This window comes from Chelmon rostratus, chromosome 22 (genome assembly GCF_017976325.1).
Source record: "Chelmon rostratus isolate fCheRos1 chromosome 22, fCheRos1.pri, whole genome shotgun sequence".
Lineage (NCBI taxonomy): Eukaryota > Metazoa > Chordata > Actinopteri > Chaetodontiformes > Chaetodontidae > Chelmon > Chelmon rostratus.
Genome location: NC_055679.1, coordinates 19,085,321 through 19,100,596, shown reverse-complemented (window position 1 = coordinate 19,100,596; position 15,276 = coordinate 19,085,321). Strand labels below are relative to the sequence as shown.

General features: G+C 43.2%; 2 protein-coding genes across 4 annotated transcripts; one reads left to right on the top strand and one right to left on the bottom strand.

Annotated features, from left to right (window-relative positions):
* Positions 1-1,189: 1,189 nt before the first annotated feature.
* LOC121625989 (F-box only protein 15-like) lies at positions 1,190-8,580 on the top strand. Its single transcript, XM_041964327.1, has 10 exons — positions 1,190-1,368; positions 1,492-1,572; positions 2,462-2,566; positions 3,238-3,474; positions 4,120-4,308; positions 4,387-4,516; positions 5,345-5,421; positions 6,110-6,255; positions 6,912-7,036; positions 8,314-8,580. The coding sequence occupies exons 1-10, from the start codon at positions 1,190-1,192 to the stop codon at positions 8,578-8,580; spliced, it is 1,536 nt and encodes a 511-aa protein (XP_041820261.1).
* Positions 8,581-10,131: 1,551 nt separating this feature from the next.
* On the bottom strand, positions 10,132-14,477 carry LOC121625524 (E3 ubiquitin-protein ligase TRIM39-like). 3 transcript variants are annotated; one of them, XM_041963633.1, is made up of 5 exons: positions 14,162-14,477; positions 13,306-14,020; positions 13,105-13,169; positions 12,661-12,946; positions 10,132-11,388 (listed from the first exon to the last, which is right to left on the bottom strand). In XM_041963633.1, exons 4-5 carry the CDS (start codon positions 12,932-12,934, stop codon positions 10,304-10,306), a joined length of 1,359 nt encoding a protein of 452 aa, XP_041819567.1. In that variant the 5' UTR covers positions 12,935-12,946; positions 13,105-13,169; positions 13,306-14,020; positions 14,162-14,477; the 3' UTR covers positions 10,132-10,303. The 3 variants fall into 3 exon arrangements, with proteins under 3 accessions (XP_041819567.1, XP_041819568.1, XP_041819569.1); XM_041963634.1 differs by having other exon boundaries at positions 13,306-13,464; XM_041963635.1 differs by having other exon boundaries at positions 12,661-12,943; positions 13,306-14,477.
* Between the last annotated feature and the right edge of the window lie 799 nt (positions 14,478-15,276).

Below are 15,276 nucleotides of genomic sequence, written 5' to 3'. Positions count from 1 at the left end.
GAAGGTTTACTGAGTCATCTGGATAACTTCCTTGTGGATCTTTACCATCAGTTCATGTCCCAGACTTGAGATGGTTCTGGATTGTACTTAAGTTACCCAGATAGCCATGGATGGATCCTCAAAATGGGCCAGCCAGGCAGAAAGACCTAATAAAAGTCTGTTTGAAGTGAACTGGGCTCAGTCTGTCCTGACCAAGTATTCTCCTGAAATGAGTTAAGAAGCCTAAATGTGTTTTACAGCTTTTCATTAAGAAAATCCAGTAATGTGTTGTGAATATCTGTGTCATCTCCACTGTGAACAAAACACAAGCAGTTCAGGTGCAGTTTCAGTCGTTAGCAGCACTTTGGAGTCGTGGTTATTCTGCAAAAACACTGCTGAAGAAGACTCCAAACAACAGCGAGCTACACGGCTCAGAGGACTGAGGGTTGGTGTGTCGGGCTCTGCTGCCAGATAATCTGTCCATGCAGATAACAGCAACTGCACACCCACTTCTTGGAATGGCTAGAGTACTTTAATGTCCTGCAGGAGCAATTCTGCACTGAGAGTGTAGTCAATAAATAATAAATACAAAAAGTGCAGCAATGAAAACAACATTACATTTTTTCAGTATATTTTATTGAAAGAGAGTTAAACACATAAACAACAAAAACAGCAATAAATAAGTACACAGGTTAGTGTCAATGGCACTTGTGTCATTGTTAAAAACATCCAGAGAAAGTGGTGAAAGGCTGAAAATTTAACATGGGACCATCATATGCACAGCTGGTAACAGGCCAAATGACAGGAATAAATTACTCATACAGCTGTTAATGCCACCTTTTGGGAACTAAAACCTCTACCTTAATCTGTGCAAACATCCTCTGACTGATCAGCCATTTAGCAATCAATAAACCACTCTGTAAAACACGAATAAAGACGTTAAAAATATTCTTAATCACCAGACTCAACCTGAGAACAAATGCAGAATAACAGGGATTAAACAACAAATGATGACTAAACAAGCAATGAATGTTAATTTAATTGGCAAATTAAAGACATTTCAGAATAAAATAACCCAGTGTCATTCAGAGAAAACCTGACTGCCATCTAGCGGTGTGACTGCGCTATTGCACAATGAGGTTTTTATTGTGAAAAAATACCGGAAGTCGTGTCCTGGCGCTGACTGACGGCATTTTCAACAAACTCCGCGATGGCGGCGGGGCGAGGGGAGTTTTTTCGGAGTTTCTTGGCGGGCTTGGAGAAGAAACCCGGTCAGCCGGCGCCAGGAGTAGGACAGCTGGGTCGTGGCAGAGGCTCGCCGGGTGAAGGACAGACGGGCGGAAGGAGGAGGAAGGCGGCTCTGAGCTCTGTTAGCGGGAATGACCTCAGGTGATGGGGCGGATAGCGCCATGTAGCCTACCGTTAGCTATATGCTTCATATGTAAGGCGTTATTTACATTTATTTGAAGGATTTAATTTTACCATGACATGTTAATTTTTATTTGCATCCAGCTGCCCAGAGCCAAGAACTGAGAGAAGGAAGGATTTTCTCAAAATAAATAATTCTTCATCCCAGGAAAACTTTATGGAGAGGTGAGTTAGCTAATCACTATAGCTAGCATTTCAGCCCTCACTGTGAGTTTCAGGTTTGAGCTTTATTTTTCTTTAAAAAACGTTTAGCTAATAGGACGGGCACTTATTATTAGTTATTCCTCTTATAATGATAATGTTACCCAAAACAAAACAAAACTTTAATCAGTATGTTTTTGATTTGACTAAAACATTCAATCAATTGATTTGAATGTGTAAATGTTTATTGATAATTCACACACTCACCGTTTCAGGTGGTTTGCTAACTGATCACAGTTTCAGCCAAAATGTAAGCATTTTCACGTTTGCTTGTGTGACAGTAAACTGGTCCAGGGAATTTTTCATCATTTTCTGACATTTTGCAGACTGAATTCTTGATCAATCAATCAATAAGATGATTGGCAGACTAATACACAAGGAAGCGGTAACATTAAGAGTTAGATGTGAAAATAGTCTGTCTCCGCACGCTGCTTTTTCCTGCTGTATATTAGTAATACATTTGATCTGCTGAGTGACCTAACTCTATGTATTATTAGCTTGCTAGCTATCCTGCTAATGCTAGGTACCTGAATGCTTTAAGTAGCTAAAGTGTGATGGTTTCCATAGCAAATACTTTACCTTTGTACCTTCGTATGAAGATAATTTTTATAGGTCAATTAAATGTCTTAAATCACAGGTCTATTCTCTGTAAAATAAATGCGTCATGTTCAGTGATGCTGTTCTTCATCCTCTCCTCGCCGCCTCCAGCATCTTCTTTGAACCAACTAAAATATATCAGCTGTTTTAGCACGAGCTTCAGCCGTCACCTGCAGGGGCTGTTGATCGACCACAGCTGGAATAAAAACCATTAATGTCAGCCCTTTGTTGTAATGTCTTGTTACTTTTTCTTCAGGCTGCCGTCTGAGATCCTGATCAAGATTTTGTCGTTCCTGGACGCCTCCTCGCTGTTCTGCATCAGCCACGTCAGCAAGCTCTTCCACAAGCTTGCCAACGATGAGTAAGTCTGACAGAGTCGACGCAGTTCCCCATTTAGTCCAAGGATTTTAAATAAAACCCGTGCCGCACATGTCAGACACTGAATCTTGTAGATAGACAAATGTTAGCAATGCTTATATTTCTGCAGGTAGGTCAGGTGGCATGATGTTACCTTTTTATCTCATTAAATGAAGATACTGATGTAGACAGTCTGTAGCAGTTAGCTTTGCAGGTTAAGTCAAACAGTATTTGTCACTTATAGGGCTGCCAATGAATATACTAAGCTAACCACACTTTTCCAGACTTTGGTAGAGTTTTCAGACCATGTTTGATACCTGCTCTATTTTTTAGTAAATAAATTAAAAAAATTAAAAAACTGTTAACATTTTTAGGGAATGTTTGTAACATTTGGAGCATATGATGCTGGACAGGTGGATTGTGTATTTATGAATGATTTTGCAATGAGATGCATATGGAAGTTCGCTTGGAACTTTATTGCTTCTAAAGTAAATCTGTATATTTTGCAGTACTTTATCAGATCAGGATATTACTGAAATATTGCATGTACAGAATATAGTAATTAAAGTAATCTTGTGTTGAATAAAGTTTTAAAAATGGACAGATGGACTTTATTAGACAGTTAGTAGTACTTCTCTGCAGCCAGCATCTAGCTGTGACCTTCTTTCGATGCAGTGTCACATGGTACGAGATTTACATGTCAGAGTTTGGGAGACAAACGTGGAAGCCGAAGTTGGCGGATGATACGGCGCCGAGGGTCGACCCGGTGGAGGTGGAGGATCAGTCGAGGGGCCACTGGAAGAGGCTGTACCTCAGGACCATGGTTGGACAACAAATGAGCAGGTGGAAGAGAGAGCTGAGAGAAATCAGCCCTCACACTGGGCTGCCCAGGCAGACAGAGTGGGTCCTCAGGTACGAGAGGTAGTCCGGTTCTGCCATTTATCTTTAAAACGTGAGATTTAATCAGGCACTAGAAAGCAGCCGTCCGACCGTTTGGTATCTTCCAGATCCTTAAATTGTCTTTGCCCATCTGTGTGGTCATTCGGCGCCCAGCGCAGATCACATGGTGCACAGGTGGATCATTGAAGCAACTTGTCGGCACTTTGGTGGAAAATGATCTCAGACTTTGAGCTGAGAATCGATGTCTCAGAACTGTGTCTGTTTCCTCTGTGTGATTTTCACCTCCAGATATCTCAGATTGCATCATTTGAATTGTATGAAGCTAAAAGAGTTATAATAAGAGTCCAATACTTTAAGATTAGAGAAAAGTCTGTAAAGTGAAAACAATTAATTTTGTCCGATTTGTCTTGTGACCCTTCAGATTCTGCCAAACTGGCTGCTGTGGAAAACAAAACAAGCCTTGCTTAGTTGGTGATTAATTGGTTGTTGTTTTTTAAAACAAAATGTTATAAAGGGTTTCCAAGTAAAGGAACTTGTCTGAAAGTGTCTTTTTAAGGCTGTGAATCAAAAGTTTGTGTTTTAAAAAGTTGAAACCCTGGAAAAACCTACATGTCAGTCACTGTGGTTATTTCAGGCTTGTGTTGTGTTTTTTCCCAGGAACCTGAATGTGAGCTGGGAGCTGACGGTGTGTAACTGTCGGGGACGGGAGAACACGCTGGAGCAGAGCCGAGTCTACTTCTTCGAGTCCTCCGTGATCGTCCGCTGGAGCGGAGGCAGGTTCCCCAAATACCATCATATCCGCTACGTCCAGCTGCACGGAGTCCGGAAGTACCCCAACGTCAGGAAGTAAGACGCACTTCTTTACGACGCCTCATCCCTTCCTCCGCCGCACCTTCACCACTCATTCCTCTTCCTCTTCCTCAGGCCTGACTGGCGCTCTCTGATTTTAAATCTGGACATTAAGAGACATCGTGGTCGGTTAATCGGCAAAGACAGACTGATCAAACTGATGCATCTGGTGCCCGGCTTCACCGTCGGCATCTGGAGGGTAAGCGTTCGACAGAGAAACCAAACGTTGTTTTTTAATGGCTCACTGATATATTCCAGATGTGTTTCTCCTGTTTTAAAAAACTCATCCTGATAGTCTGGTATCAGGAGGTCCAGCTCCTCCAGGGAGGTCCTCTATAGGTTTGATGTCCTCTCCCCCATAATTCTCTAGGCAGATGTAGAATATGTACAGTGTGTAATGTTGGTGGCTTCATTTAGTTCAGATCCAGCTGTCTCGTACGTAAATATACTTTATAGCTTAACTCAGACATGATAAGAAAATACCCACAATCCTTGTGTGATATTTGGGGAGGTGGAAAGTGTTTTCGGTTCTGTCACAGGATGCGTCACTGATGCATTTACGTGTTTTTTCCCATTGACGCGTATTTGATGACCATCGTGAGCGTTAGCTCAGCCAAAGAGGGGATGTTTTCAGTTCAGTTTTTTCTTGGTTTGTGTGCCTGTCAGCAGGATTATAGAAAATTGTCTTTGTAGTTACTTGTAAATCAAGATTGAAGGTTCAGCCTTATTTCTGTTCTACAGTACAGAGTCGAACAAAGAAATGTGGAAATAAAACAATAAGATCGACACTAAAATAGAACAAAGTTGTGCTAAAGTAAGACAGAAAAAGGAAGCTGTGAAGTTATGTAAACTATAAACACACATACACCCAAAAAAGATGAGCAGTATCTGTAATGTCCACGCTCTCTTTGCACTCTGCACGCCTTCATTATTGTTTTCTTGTTTATGTATCTTTGCTCAGCTTTGTTGTCTTCTTCTTAGTAACTGTATGTCTTCACACTTCCTGTGTGTGTGTGTGTGTGTGTAGGGTCAGCAAAATGTTGCCTTCATCATGGTCAGCCTGCACTTTCACAGGTTGGTGGAGAGGAGTCTGCTGGGATCTCCAGTCAGGTAAGTCCACCTGCCATAAACTGCTGCTTTAACTCTCAGACTGACAAACATCTGTCACATCTGACACGTATCTGAGCGTGAACTGAGTCAGGTTACTGGCTCCATCCAGCACGTTGTGTAAAGTCCTGTCAGTCGTTCAGTTGGGTCAGAGTGGTAAGGTGGGAGCTCCCTCTGCTGGTCATTTCACATCACTGCAGCTTCAGTACATACACAGCTGATTATTTCCATAAACTGATATCTGCACATGACTGTTGAATCTGCAGACAAGGGACAACATTTTAGTAGCTGAAGTGTTCTGGTTTCTGTTTGCAGTCTAAGTAGTATTGACCAATCATGTTTGAGCAGGCTTTGGTCACAAGCAGGTAAACAGTCCACATGGAGCGCAGTGAGGCGTAATGTATTGGCTGGAAGGCATGTCAGATTCCACCTGCTGTCAGCTGACAACAATTTAACTTTTTATCTGCATTTTTTATCAGTTCAGTCTCAAATCGCTTTTAAAACATTTGAGTAAATAAACGAATTCGATCAGTGATCTCCAAATTTAGGAGCCGCATCTCGTGATTGTCTGTTCAGTTTAAGAGAAATTTCATCCTTTAGGTTGAAGCCAGTTTTTATGATTTTAGCCCTGATTTTCCCGTCGTGCACAGCTTTCAGAGATAGAAACCGTCAGGTTTGTCCCTTCCTGCAGCCCGTACTCTGAGCCGGTGCACCTTCCGCCTGTGGATAACTTGGACCCTGAGTTTGGTCTGCACGGCTACACTCTGCACTTTGTCCTGCACAACACCAGCACTGAGATCATGTCAGGACACTTCTGCCAGCTCTCCTGTCGCAGAGGTAATCTGATTACATAATGCAATCTGATTAACAGATCACATGATCTAATCTGATCAAAAGGTAAACTGAGTTTTTTAATCTGAATAGCAGGCCAATTGATTACTTAATTTAATCGCACTAAAAGGTAATCTGATCACTATCTAATCTGATTAACACACAGTCTGATGAGGTAATCTTACCTGATTCAGATGTGATTTTATTACTTAATCTAATTAACAGTCAAACTAATAGCTTCTAATCTTTATTAGTTTTTAAGAACTTGTCTGATTACCGAATGAAATCTGAGTAACTGTTAATCTGACTGCTCTCACACTCACAGCCTCACGCTATTAATGAATATTAATTCAGAATTCATTAATTTAAAATCACACTTATTTTCACTGAATTTACATTGAATACAGGACAATAATTAATAGAAGTCCTTTCAGATCTGATATGAATAAATGATGAAAGAGAAATCCAGAAGTGAAGTTTTCTGATTCACTGTTATTTTTATAGAATTCTCTTTGTTCTGAGTTAAACCTGGAAATCTCGCTTTTCTCAGAATTCTGGCTTTAATCTCAGATTCTTCATTTGATGAAAGAATAAGTGTGCCTGTCCTGACACAGTGAGCTGTCCTGGTACATACCTGAAGTTTGTTGTGTGGCTGTGATCAGTTCAGATCCAGTGTGGACTGTTGGAGTTCAGGGTCATCAGCAGGACCGACTTGTCCCAGCACAGATCGCTGTCTGGAAACATCACGCTGCCCTGGCAGAGCGAGACACTGGAGGGCTCAGTGGAGGTACATCTGTCCAAAACAGCAAGACTGTCCAAGAATACACACATGTGACCGTCCGCAGCAGCGTGTTGGAGTGTGTTCTGACCAATCGCTGCCCTTTACCTAAAAACAGTAATCCACTGCAGAGCTACTGTGATCAGCTGGGTCAGATAAAATCAACCCAAAGCAACTTTCTTACTGTCCCATGAAGTTCAAGGCACTTGGTTTTCCCTGAACTTGTTTGCTTAATTAGTGGCATGAGGTAACGCAAGAGCCACTCGCCTCTATAGCTCAAAGAGCAAATAGCTCAAAGAGCTATAGAAGGCGAGTGGCTCGAGCATTGTGTGTGACACATACGCAGTCACACACAACGTAGGATACATACACACAGACACAGTCACACACAAATACAGTTATATACACAGACAGCCTCATATACATAGACAGGCACAACGGCGTTAGCTCTATTAGCGCCGTTAGCTCTGCTAGCGCTATCAGAAATGTTAGCACCGTTAGCTCTGTTAGCGTTAGTGATGTTAGTGATGTTAGCTCTATTAGCGCTGTTAGCTGTTAGCTCCATTCGTGTTAGCTCTGTTAGCTCCGTTAGCATTAGCTCCATTAGCTCTGTTAGCGCCATTAGCATTAGCACCATTAGCTCTGTTAGTAAAAGGAAACTTTGGATGATAATCGAGATGGTTCATTTCCATTAAATTCATTCATGTTTATTGATTCAGTTAATAAGACCAGCAGCCCCCTCGTGCCACTGTCAAAATTTCAGCGGCGCCGGAATTGTCTAGTTAACACATGTTGACACGTCTTTTTACAGTGGGTTATATGCTGGACTGCTTCTCAGTTTATTCATTTAGCCTCCAGGGGCCTTGTCACTAGACGACAGACCTCTTTAATAATAAATGTTGTACTATTCCTTTAAAACAGTTTCAACTTTGACATGCTTCCTTCACAAATTCAGAAAATTAATCTCAAATTAAGTCTCAAATAAAATCCTGCATCTCTCTTTAATTATTCTGAAGTCCCCTAAACAATGGCTGAATATTCCAGCTGCTCACATGTACCAAGCTACACGAAAGCTAAAAGCGAAGCTAATTAGAGAACATTAAAGTGAGTTGAACTCAAGGATATAATAAAAATGTGAGCACTTGTGATAATCCAACCAGTGAATCACACTGCGGTCGTAACAACTCAGTAGAGTCAGAAATGTGTTTGGGCTCAGCCTTTGAGGAAAAAGGGTCACGTCCCTTTTTCTTTTCCCGCTCTGACGGTTTCTTTCTCACGCTGCGTAGAACTGCTGCATCATAACGCTGACTCTGCTGGACGAGTTCCACAAACCCTTCTGGTGCGTCAGCTCGCCCGTTTGCACCCAAAAGACGAAGAATGCGCCGTCCGGCGACTACAGCGGCGAATGTTTTCTGATGCAGCACCGGAGCTCGGAGGGGAAGGTGCAGATGAACCTGGTCTGGTTGAAGGAGCAGAAGCAGTTTTTCCTCGTCAGCCTCACCGTCTACGTTCCTGTTTACAAAGTCAACAGGCATTTCAGCACAGAGTACTGAAGCCGAGCTGGACCGCTCAGACTTTTGGTTTAGGACTTTCTTCAGTTCTGATGCAGTTTTTTCAGTGTTGGATCATTCGTTAACAGCTTTTTATACTTTGGTTTATACGTTTGTGTTACAAAAGCAAGTCTGATTCTGTAAGAATGAACAAGAGAATGTTTTAGAAGCTCATGCTGTTGAAGCATCGTGTTAATTTAAACAGTTTGGACCGTTTCCAGTAGAACGATCCAAACATAACTTTCATTTTAGAAGAAAAAAAGTATTTTTTTGTGTGTGTTTTATTCATAATACAGGCTGGGCGTCATGTTTTGTTTCAGTTACACTTGTAGAATAAAGAGCACAAATGTAACATGGAAATGTATCAGTGACAAGAACAAAAACACTAAACACTAAGTTAAAGTATAATTTGAATTTCAGTATTTAGCAAGCTTTTAGTTTCAGTCACAAACACGTGGCAGAATTTACTGATAAACGTCTCAAAGTTTCTGTAAAAGTCAAACATTTCTTTTATTCACAATGAAAACATTCAGTCTTTTTTCAGAAACATTCTCAGCTGTGACAGAAGAATCAGTCCAGTTTTGATGATGGTGATTTTCTGTGTGACTTCGTTGAATCAGGTATCAGTAAAACACTCAGCTGTTCCTGTTGGTGTTGGTGTGTGTGAACTATATTCACCTGAGGAGCAGAGGAGGGGATTGGTCGCGTTGTGGCCGGTGCCCAGCCGATATGCAAAAGTTTCATTAGATAACAAATCACCCTCAGAGGTATGACACATTCTAATCGACCTTCTGAATCTGGGCTGATGTGCTGTGTAGAGGAAGTGGTGTCGGGTTCTGGGTTTGGCCCATAGAGAGATCTATAATAGCACAGTGTAGTCCCCTCAACGTTCAGGTGCCCATTAGGTGTGGATGGAGTAGACAAAGCAGTGTGTCCCCAAGGTGTTTGATGGTCACTGCTTTCAGTTTCATGTGAGTTTAAAGGATAACTTTCGTTTTTTACAACCTGGACCTTATTTGTAGCATTAAATACGACCATTTACTCACCCAGACAACTTTGGTGGCATTTGGAGTCGTTTTGAAGAAATTAGCCCCAGAGGAGCGGCGCGTATATCCGTATAATGCGAGTACTCAGGGCATCCATGCACAGCCTCTATATAACGCATAATCTTCGGCGAAACTCGTTCATATTCCAATATTTAGTTATGATATACTGGTGCTATTCCCCTCTGAGCCGGTGGTGGCATGTTATCAACATCCGGCGTCTCTAGGCAACTACCTCTGACGTGGATGATGTCATAACCGAACGCCGGCGCTGCGAGCAGCCAGCCACAACACGGCTAACTCTGCGGCTCAGAGGGGAATAGCACCAGCATATCATAACAAAATATTGGAATATGAACGAGTTTCGCCGCAGATTATGCGTTATATGGAGGCTGCGCATGGATGCCCCGAGTACTCGCATTATACGGATATACGCGCCGCTCCTCTAGGGCTAATTTCTTCAAAACGATTCCAAATGCCACCAAAGTTGTCTGGGTGAGTCAATGGTCGTATTCAATGTTAGAAATAAGGTCCAGGTTGTAAAAAACGAAAGTTTTCCTTTAAGTAAATGAGAGATTTCCTCTGATCCCAGCGGCTGATGTCTCTCCTCTCCTGCATCAATCACTAACATCTCAACTGCAGATCGCTTTAATTTGTTCTTGTTGTGGAGGCGCCTGTGAAGTCTAATCGATGTAACTGACAGGAGAGATGATCAGAGGGGCGGAGTTTTTACCGTCATGGCGACAGCTGGGACTGAAGAACGGGTAAAGTTTCTCGGTGAAGGAGCAGTCAGTGAAACAGTGGATGAGCTCTGCAGAATCGACGTCATGAAAGGAGACCGAACCCTTCTCATAATCCACGAACACGCCCACCCTCTGCGGCTGATATTTTACATTGAGATTCACAGCGGATGCTTTGTACTTAGCTCCTTTCCTTAAACATATAGTCCAGTATCCGCTCTGAGGGCTCGCTTCGATAGATCCCTTTCTGTCGATCGACTCTTTGACGACTCCTAAATCCCAGGATGTCTTCCCTTTCACCTGAACCTCGTAGTAAAATCTCCCTGAAGAAAAACTCTGCTTTCCCAGGACGTTGCTGGCAGTATTAAATCTCTTTGGGTTGTCTGGGAGGTTTTGTTTTACGTCGCTGCAGTGAACTTGTTTCCCATCGTCGGACAAGATGAGGAAGGGGTTTGCTGTATCAGGATCCAGGGTCACGTCCTGTGCATACTCCTGGACCCTGATCAGCTTGGCCTTAGCGATCAACTTCTTCTTCTCTGTGCTGAGTTTTTCCTCCAGCTGATTCACAGCGGTCTGCAGACTTTCCCCATAAGATGGAACTTTGACTTCCGTCCGGGTCTTGGTGGTTAGCTTAGCATTCAGGGAGGAGAAGCTGTTGAGGAAGTTGTGGTGGTCTTCAGTGCCGGTGAGCTGCTCCATCTCCTTGCCTCTCTTTTCCAGTTCAGAGATTTCCTGCTCCAGCTCTTGGATGACTTCATCAGCCTTTTTCTGTGCGGTTTTCCGCTTCTCATGAAGAGCTTCGATGAGATTGGCCAGAATTCTCTCGACAGACTTCAGCAAAACACCGAAGACCTTCTCACTGTTTGCGATGTGTCTGTCTGCAGATCTGCCGCTGAGCTCCGCTGAGCGTTTCACTTCCCCGATCTTCGTCTGTCTCTCCTGGATCATCAGCTTCATTTTGGCCCGCAGCTCTACCGTCTCTCTTTTGTGATCACATTTGAGAGGAACGGCGTCGCGGTTCTTGAGGTCTACAAGTCAGAACACAAAAACATCTGGTCAGCCTTATAGAACAACTTGTCATGTTTACTGAGTCAATTGTTCACTTGCGTAAATTACTGTTCTAATTGGGGACAAGTGATTCCGTGTTTTTGGCCCCAGTATTGATGCAAGTTATTGAATATTGGGTATATGCTCATACCAAGTCCAATCAGATACTTATATTTACCTAAATGCTGATTGAATATGTATCTAACATCAAAATAACAGCTGTAACCTACTAAATTTGGACCAACATATTTTTTGTGAGCTACCTAACCCAAGTACCGAAGGTCCCGGTTCAAAACGAGTGTGCTCGTTAGCTTCAGTTTCTGATATGAATGAAAGTTTAGCTGAAGACACCTGAAGAATGATGTGAGGCGTCTTTTCTCACCCTGACCTATCAGCTCTCAGTCCACTCGCGACTGTGCAGTGGTGTTAGAGTGGAATGATGAATGAGTCCGGCTGCTAACCTGAATTAGCAACAGCTGATACGACCTGTCAGATGCTGCTGAGTGTTTTATTCGCTGCTCTTTGCTCTCATGACAGACGGGACGGATTTTCATGTGTTTCGCTGACTTTTGTGTCTGAACTCAGAATCACTTGCATCAAAACAGTAATGTTCAGTAAAGAAAGCTGTGGCCTCCCAGAGTCACCCCCCCTAGTGCCAGTTCACACTGCTCCTACACAATCCAAACAGCACTGCCACGTTCAACTGACCCAGGCCTGTTTAGAAGATGCTCCAGGTAGTGGCCAGTACTGATGCTACCATTTAGCTAATGCTAATGCTAACCGCTAAGAAGAACAGAAGAAGACAACACGGTTCCGATGCTACCATTTAGCTAATGCTAAATGCTAACCGCTACCTGCTAAGAGGAACAGAAGAATATAATAAAGCTAGATTCACCTATACTATTAATTTTAACTGCTAGATGCCAATGCTAACTGCTAAGATACTATCATACTACCACCGCTTTAGCTATTGTTCGCTGCTACAATGCTACCACAGGCCTAGATGCCACATGTAACTGCCCATTGCCGCACTACCATCATCTACCCCTGCCTCTCACCAACTGCACCAATAAAAGTGGGGTGGGAATACAAACCCTGGTTCGGATAGGGGAAAATATGCTGATCCTTAGGATTGAACATCTGTCATTTTACTTTATTATGTTAGTGCTACACACAGTATAAACCATGATGAGTATATTAATTTATGTGAAACTTCTGTCAGGTATTCCTGTTTTTATCTTCACCCAGCTTACCTTTTGGTCCTGAGCTTTTCAAATGCTGCACCAGATCATTCCGGCTGATCTTTTCTAAAACCGCCAAGGCCACCTCCAGAGCTCCAGGACCCTGATACTTCTGTACCATCAGGTCCACTGTGTCCCGCCTTTCTGCCTTTTCCAACCGAGCCACTTGGATGCCTGAAGAACCTTCCAGGACGTCATCCTGCTTCAAGAACCACTTGAAGCTCTCAAACTCGTCCTCTTTTAAGTTCTGCAGGGTGTTCCAGAGCTCCTCTGTGAGTTTCGCCATTATGGCTGCCTGCTAAAAATAATAAAAAAAAAATCAGACTGAAGGACGTGAACTGGACAGATTTCACACATTAAAACAGTTGTGATGAAACGAGAGTAGAAAAAAGACACGCTAGGTCTTACACTGCTTTGCTACAATGAATATGACAACAGTTCATTCATCAGACTCACCTGTTAGGCTTGTACAGGTGTTAGTGTCTGCCTGCAGCTAATCCTCACGCCTTCACCTCCCCCACCTAAAAAAAACACAGTATGACCAGGTTGCTTGTGTACTACATGCTAACAGAGAAATTAAAGAATATGGATGGAAGTATTGTTGTGGAGGAGACAGCTGACTGTACAAAAGCAGATGTAGTGATGACTTAAATATACCTGAACTTGTCAGTGTTGTGGTCCAAAAAACAGGGTAGTGGGCCGACAGTGCAGACGTAAGCAGAGCAGGTTGAAACAAGAAGACCAGGATAAACTATGGCCGAGGCAAGCTTACAGTTTGGCGACTTCATTGCAGTAAAAACAGGCAAATCCGGTTGACTGTGGACATGTTGACAGAACTGCGTCAGCAGCAGGTGGAGATCACTGGCACCCCCCCAATGATATCGTCATGCTGATGAGCTGGCATATAGCAAAGGGAGAGTGGCTGCTCTATATCTGTATAAGCTGGGTCTTAAAGGATTGGTTCAGTGTTTCGTTGAAACATGTTTTTCTTGTTGTCGTTCCTCTTTCGGGATGTGAGTTACCTTTGGACCTGTACAGATCACCAATCAGAGGTTTTTTGGCTAAAACAGGCAATTATCAGCTGAGTCTGCATCTCCCTTTGGCTTTATAGAGCTCTGTTTAACTGCCCAGACACAACTCACTGCTCTCAAAGCTTTGCTTTCTTAGGTGGACTATAGTCTGGACTATAACATCAAGCGATCTGGACCACCTGGAACAACATGTGGACGAGTAGCTTCCACAGGCTTTGCATCATGAAGGAAGACAAAACGGACGACACAACGAAGAGCAAAGCCAAATCTGCGCCAAACCCCAAAACCCTGGATTCCCTCAGCGACCCTGGAACACCATCCACATCTCCACCACCACCATGCTGCTCACAGCAAAGCGACAGACTAGCTTCTATTGAAAACACATTGAAGTGACTACACAAAGCCTGTAATTCCGTCAGGACCAGACAGACTCACAGGAGAAGACCACAACAGTCCGTTATCACTGTTACCACCCAGCTCACCTCCGTCATCACAGAAAACAAAGCCATGAAAGAGTGTCCTGGACTTTCTTATTCACCAGCATTCACAAACAGGATTGAGGTTAAGATCACATTCCAGTGGGCATGCCACCCGCGACTGAAGAACGCCAACAACCGACCACGGCTGATCATTGCGAAATTTAGTTCTACACAAAGAGCTAGTTCAACAACAAGGGGGGCAACTTAAAGGAACAGACGACGACCAGCGTCCAGGGGAGATCCTACGGAGGCACAAAGAACTGGTATCAATCCAAAAACAGCCGATGAAGGAAGGGAAGGATTAGATGTAGATGTACCCCCCGGCTCTTCTGGACCCACACCCCCCGTCAGCTGAAAATCAAGCAGTTCCCCACCTCTTCTCCCTCTCTGCTTCCCCCATCTGCCACGAACACACAAACACACTCCACGCCTCCCCCCGTGACTTGTATCCCCCACCCCGTGTCCCCCCACTCAGCCACACAAACACTGATGAAGTATTCTGTCTGTAGCCCCCCCTCTCCCTCTTAAAGATGTATCTGTTATTATGCCCAACAGAGATAATCATGCGTACCACGTTATAAACTCACTGCAGCCTAAAGTTTGTGTTGATCCAGCACCCTCTTTGGATGCTGCTTGTACTTTCGTATCTATACTTGTTTGTATTTTTGCCCGTCAAGTCAAGTCAGTTTGTATTTCTACAGCCCAGTTTCACAAATCACAAAGGTGCGTCAAGGTGCTTAATAACACCCTGATTTAAACACACAATATGTGACATTTCTGCTGTTGACTACACCCACGTTATCTATTTTGGTAGCAGAAATTACATTCTGTGTGATTAAAGTTGCTTCTGATGACTCACAAACTTGCAGATGCTCTCACCTTTTCACACCTGTATGATCTCCTTAAACCTTATATCCCGTCGAAACTGCAAACGGGTCAAACGCCACTCTGATAATCACCAGCTGGACACGCAGGAAGTAGGTTTAATGTCGGTGATTCATCAAGTAGTTGGACTCTTATTTTAATGTGAGTGTTGCATCACTGACAACAGGTTGGTGGAAATGTGGAGATTTACTGGTGTTAAATGTGATGTTGGGTAGAAACACTGAACATTGTCC

What these genes read in the sequence shown, in the direction of transcription:
- LOC121625989 (XM_041964327.1), top strand. Translation starts at nt 1,190, where the DNA reads ATGGCGGCGGGGCGAGGGGAGTTTTTTCGGAGTTTCTTGGCGGGCTTG. An exon ending in CAGGAAAACTTTATGGAGAG is followed by an intron (nt 1,573 to 2,461) that starts GTGAGTTAGCTA and finishes CTTTTTCTTCAG; the next exon opens with GCTGCCGTCTGAGATCCTGA. An exon ending in CTGCTGGGATCTCCAGTCAG is followed by an intron (nt 5,422 to 6,109) that starts GTAAGTCCACCT and finishes CCCTTCCTGCAG; the next exon opens with CCCGTACTCTGAGCCGGTGC.
- LOC121625524 (XM_041963635.1), bottom strand. Translation starts at nt 12,934, where the DNA reads ATGGCGAAACTCACAGAGGAGCTCTGGAACACCCTGCAGAACTTAAAA. An exon ending in GAAAAGCTCAGGACCAAAAG is followed by an intron (nt 11,389 to 12,660) that starts GTAAGCTGGGTG and finishes TCTGACTTGTAG; the next exon opens with ACCTCAAGAACCGCGACGCC.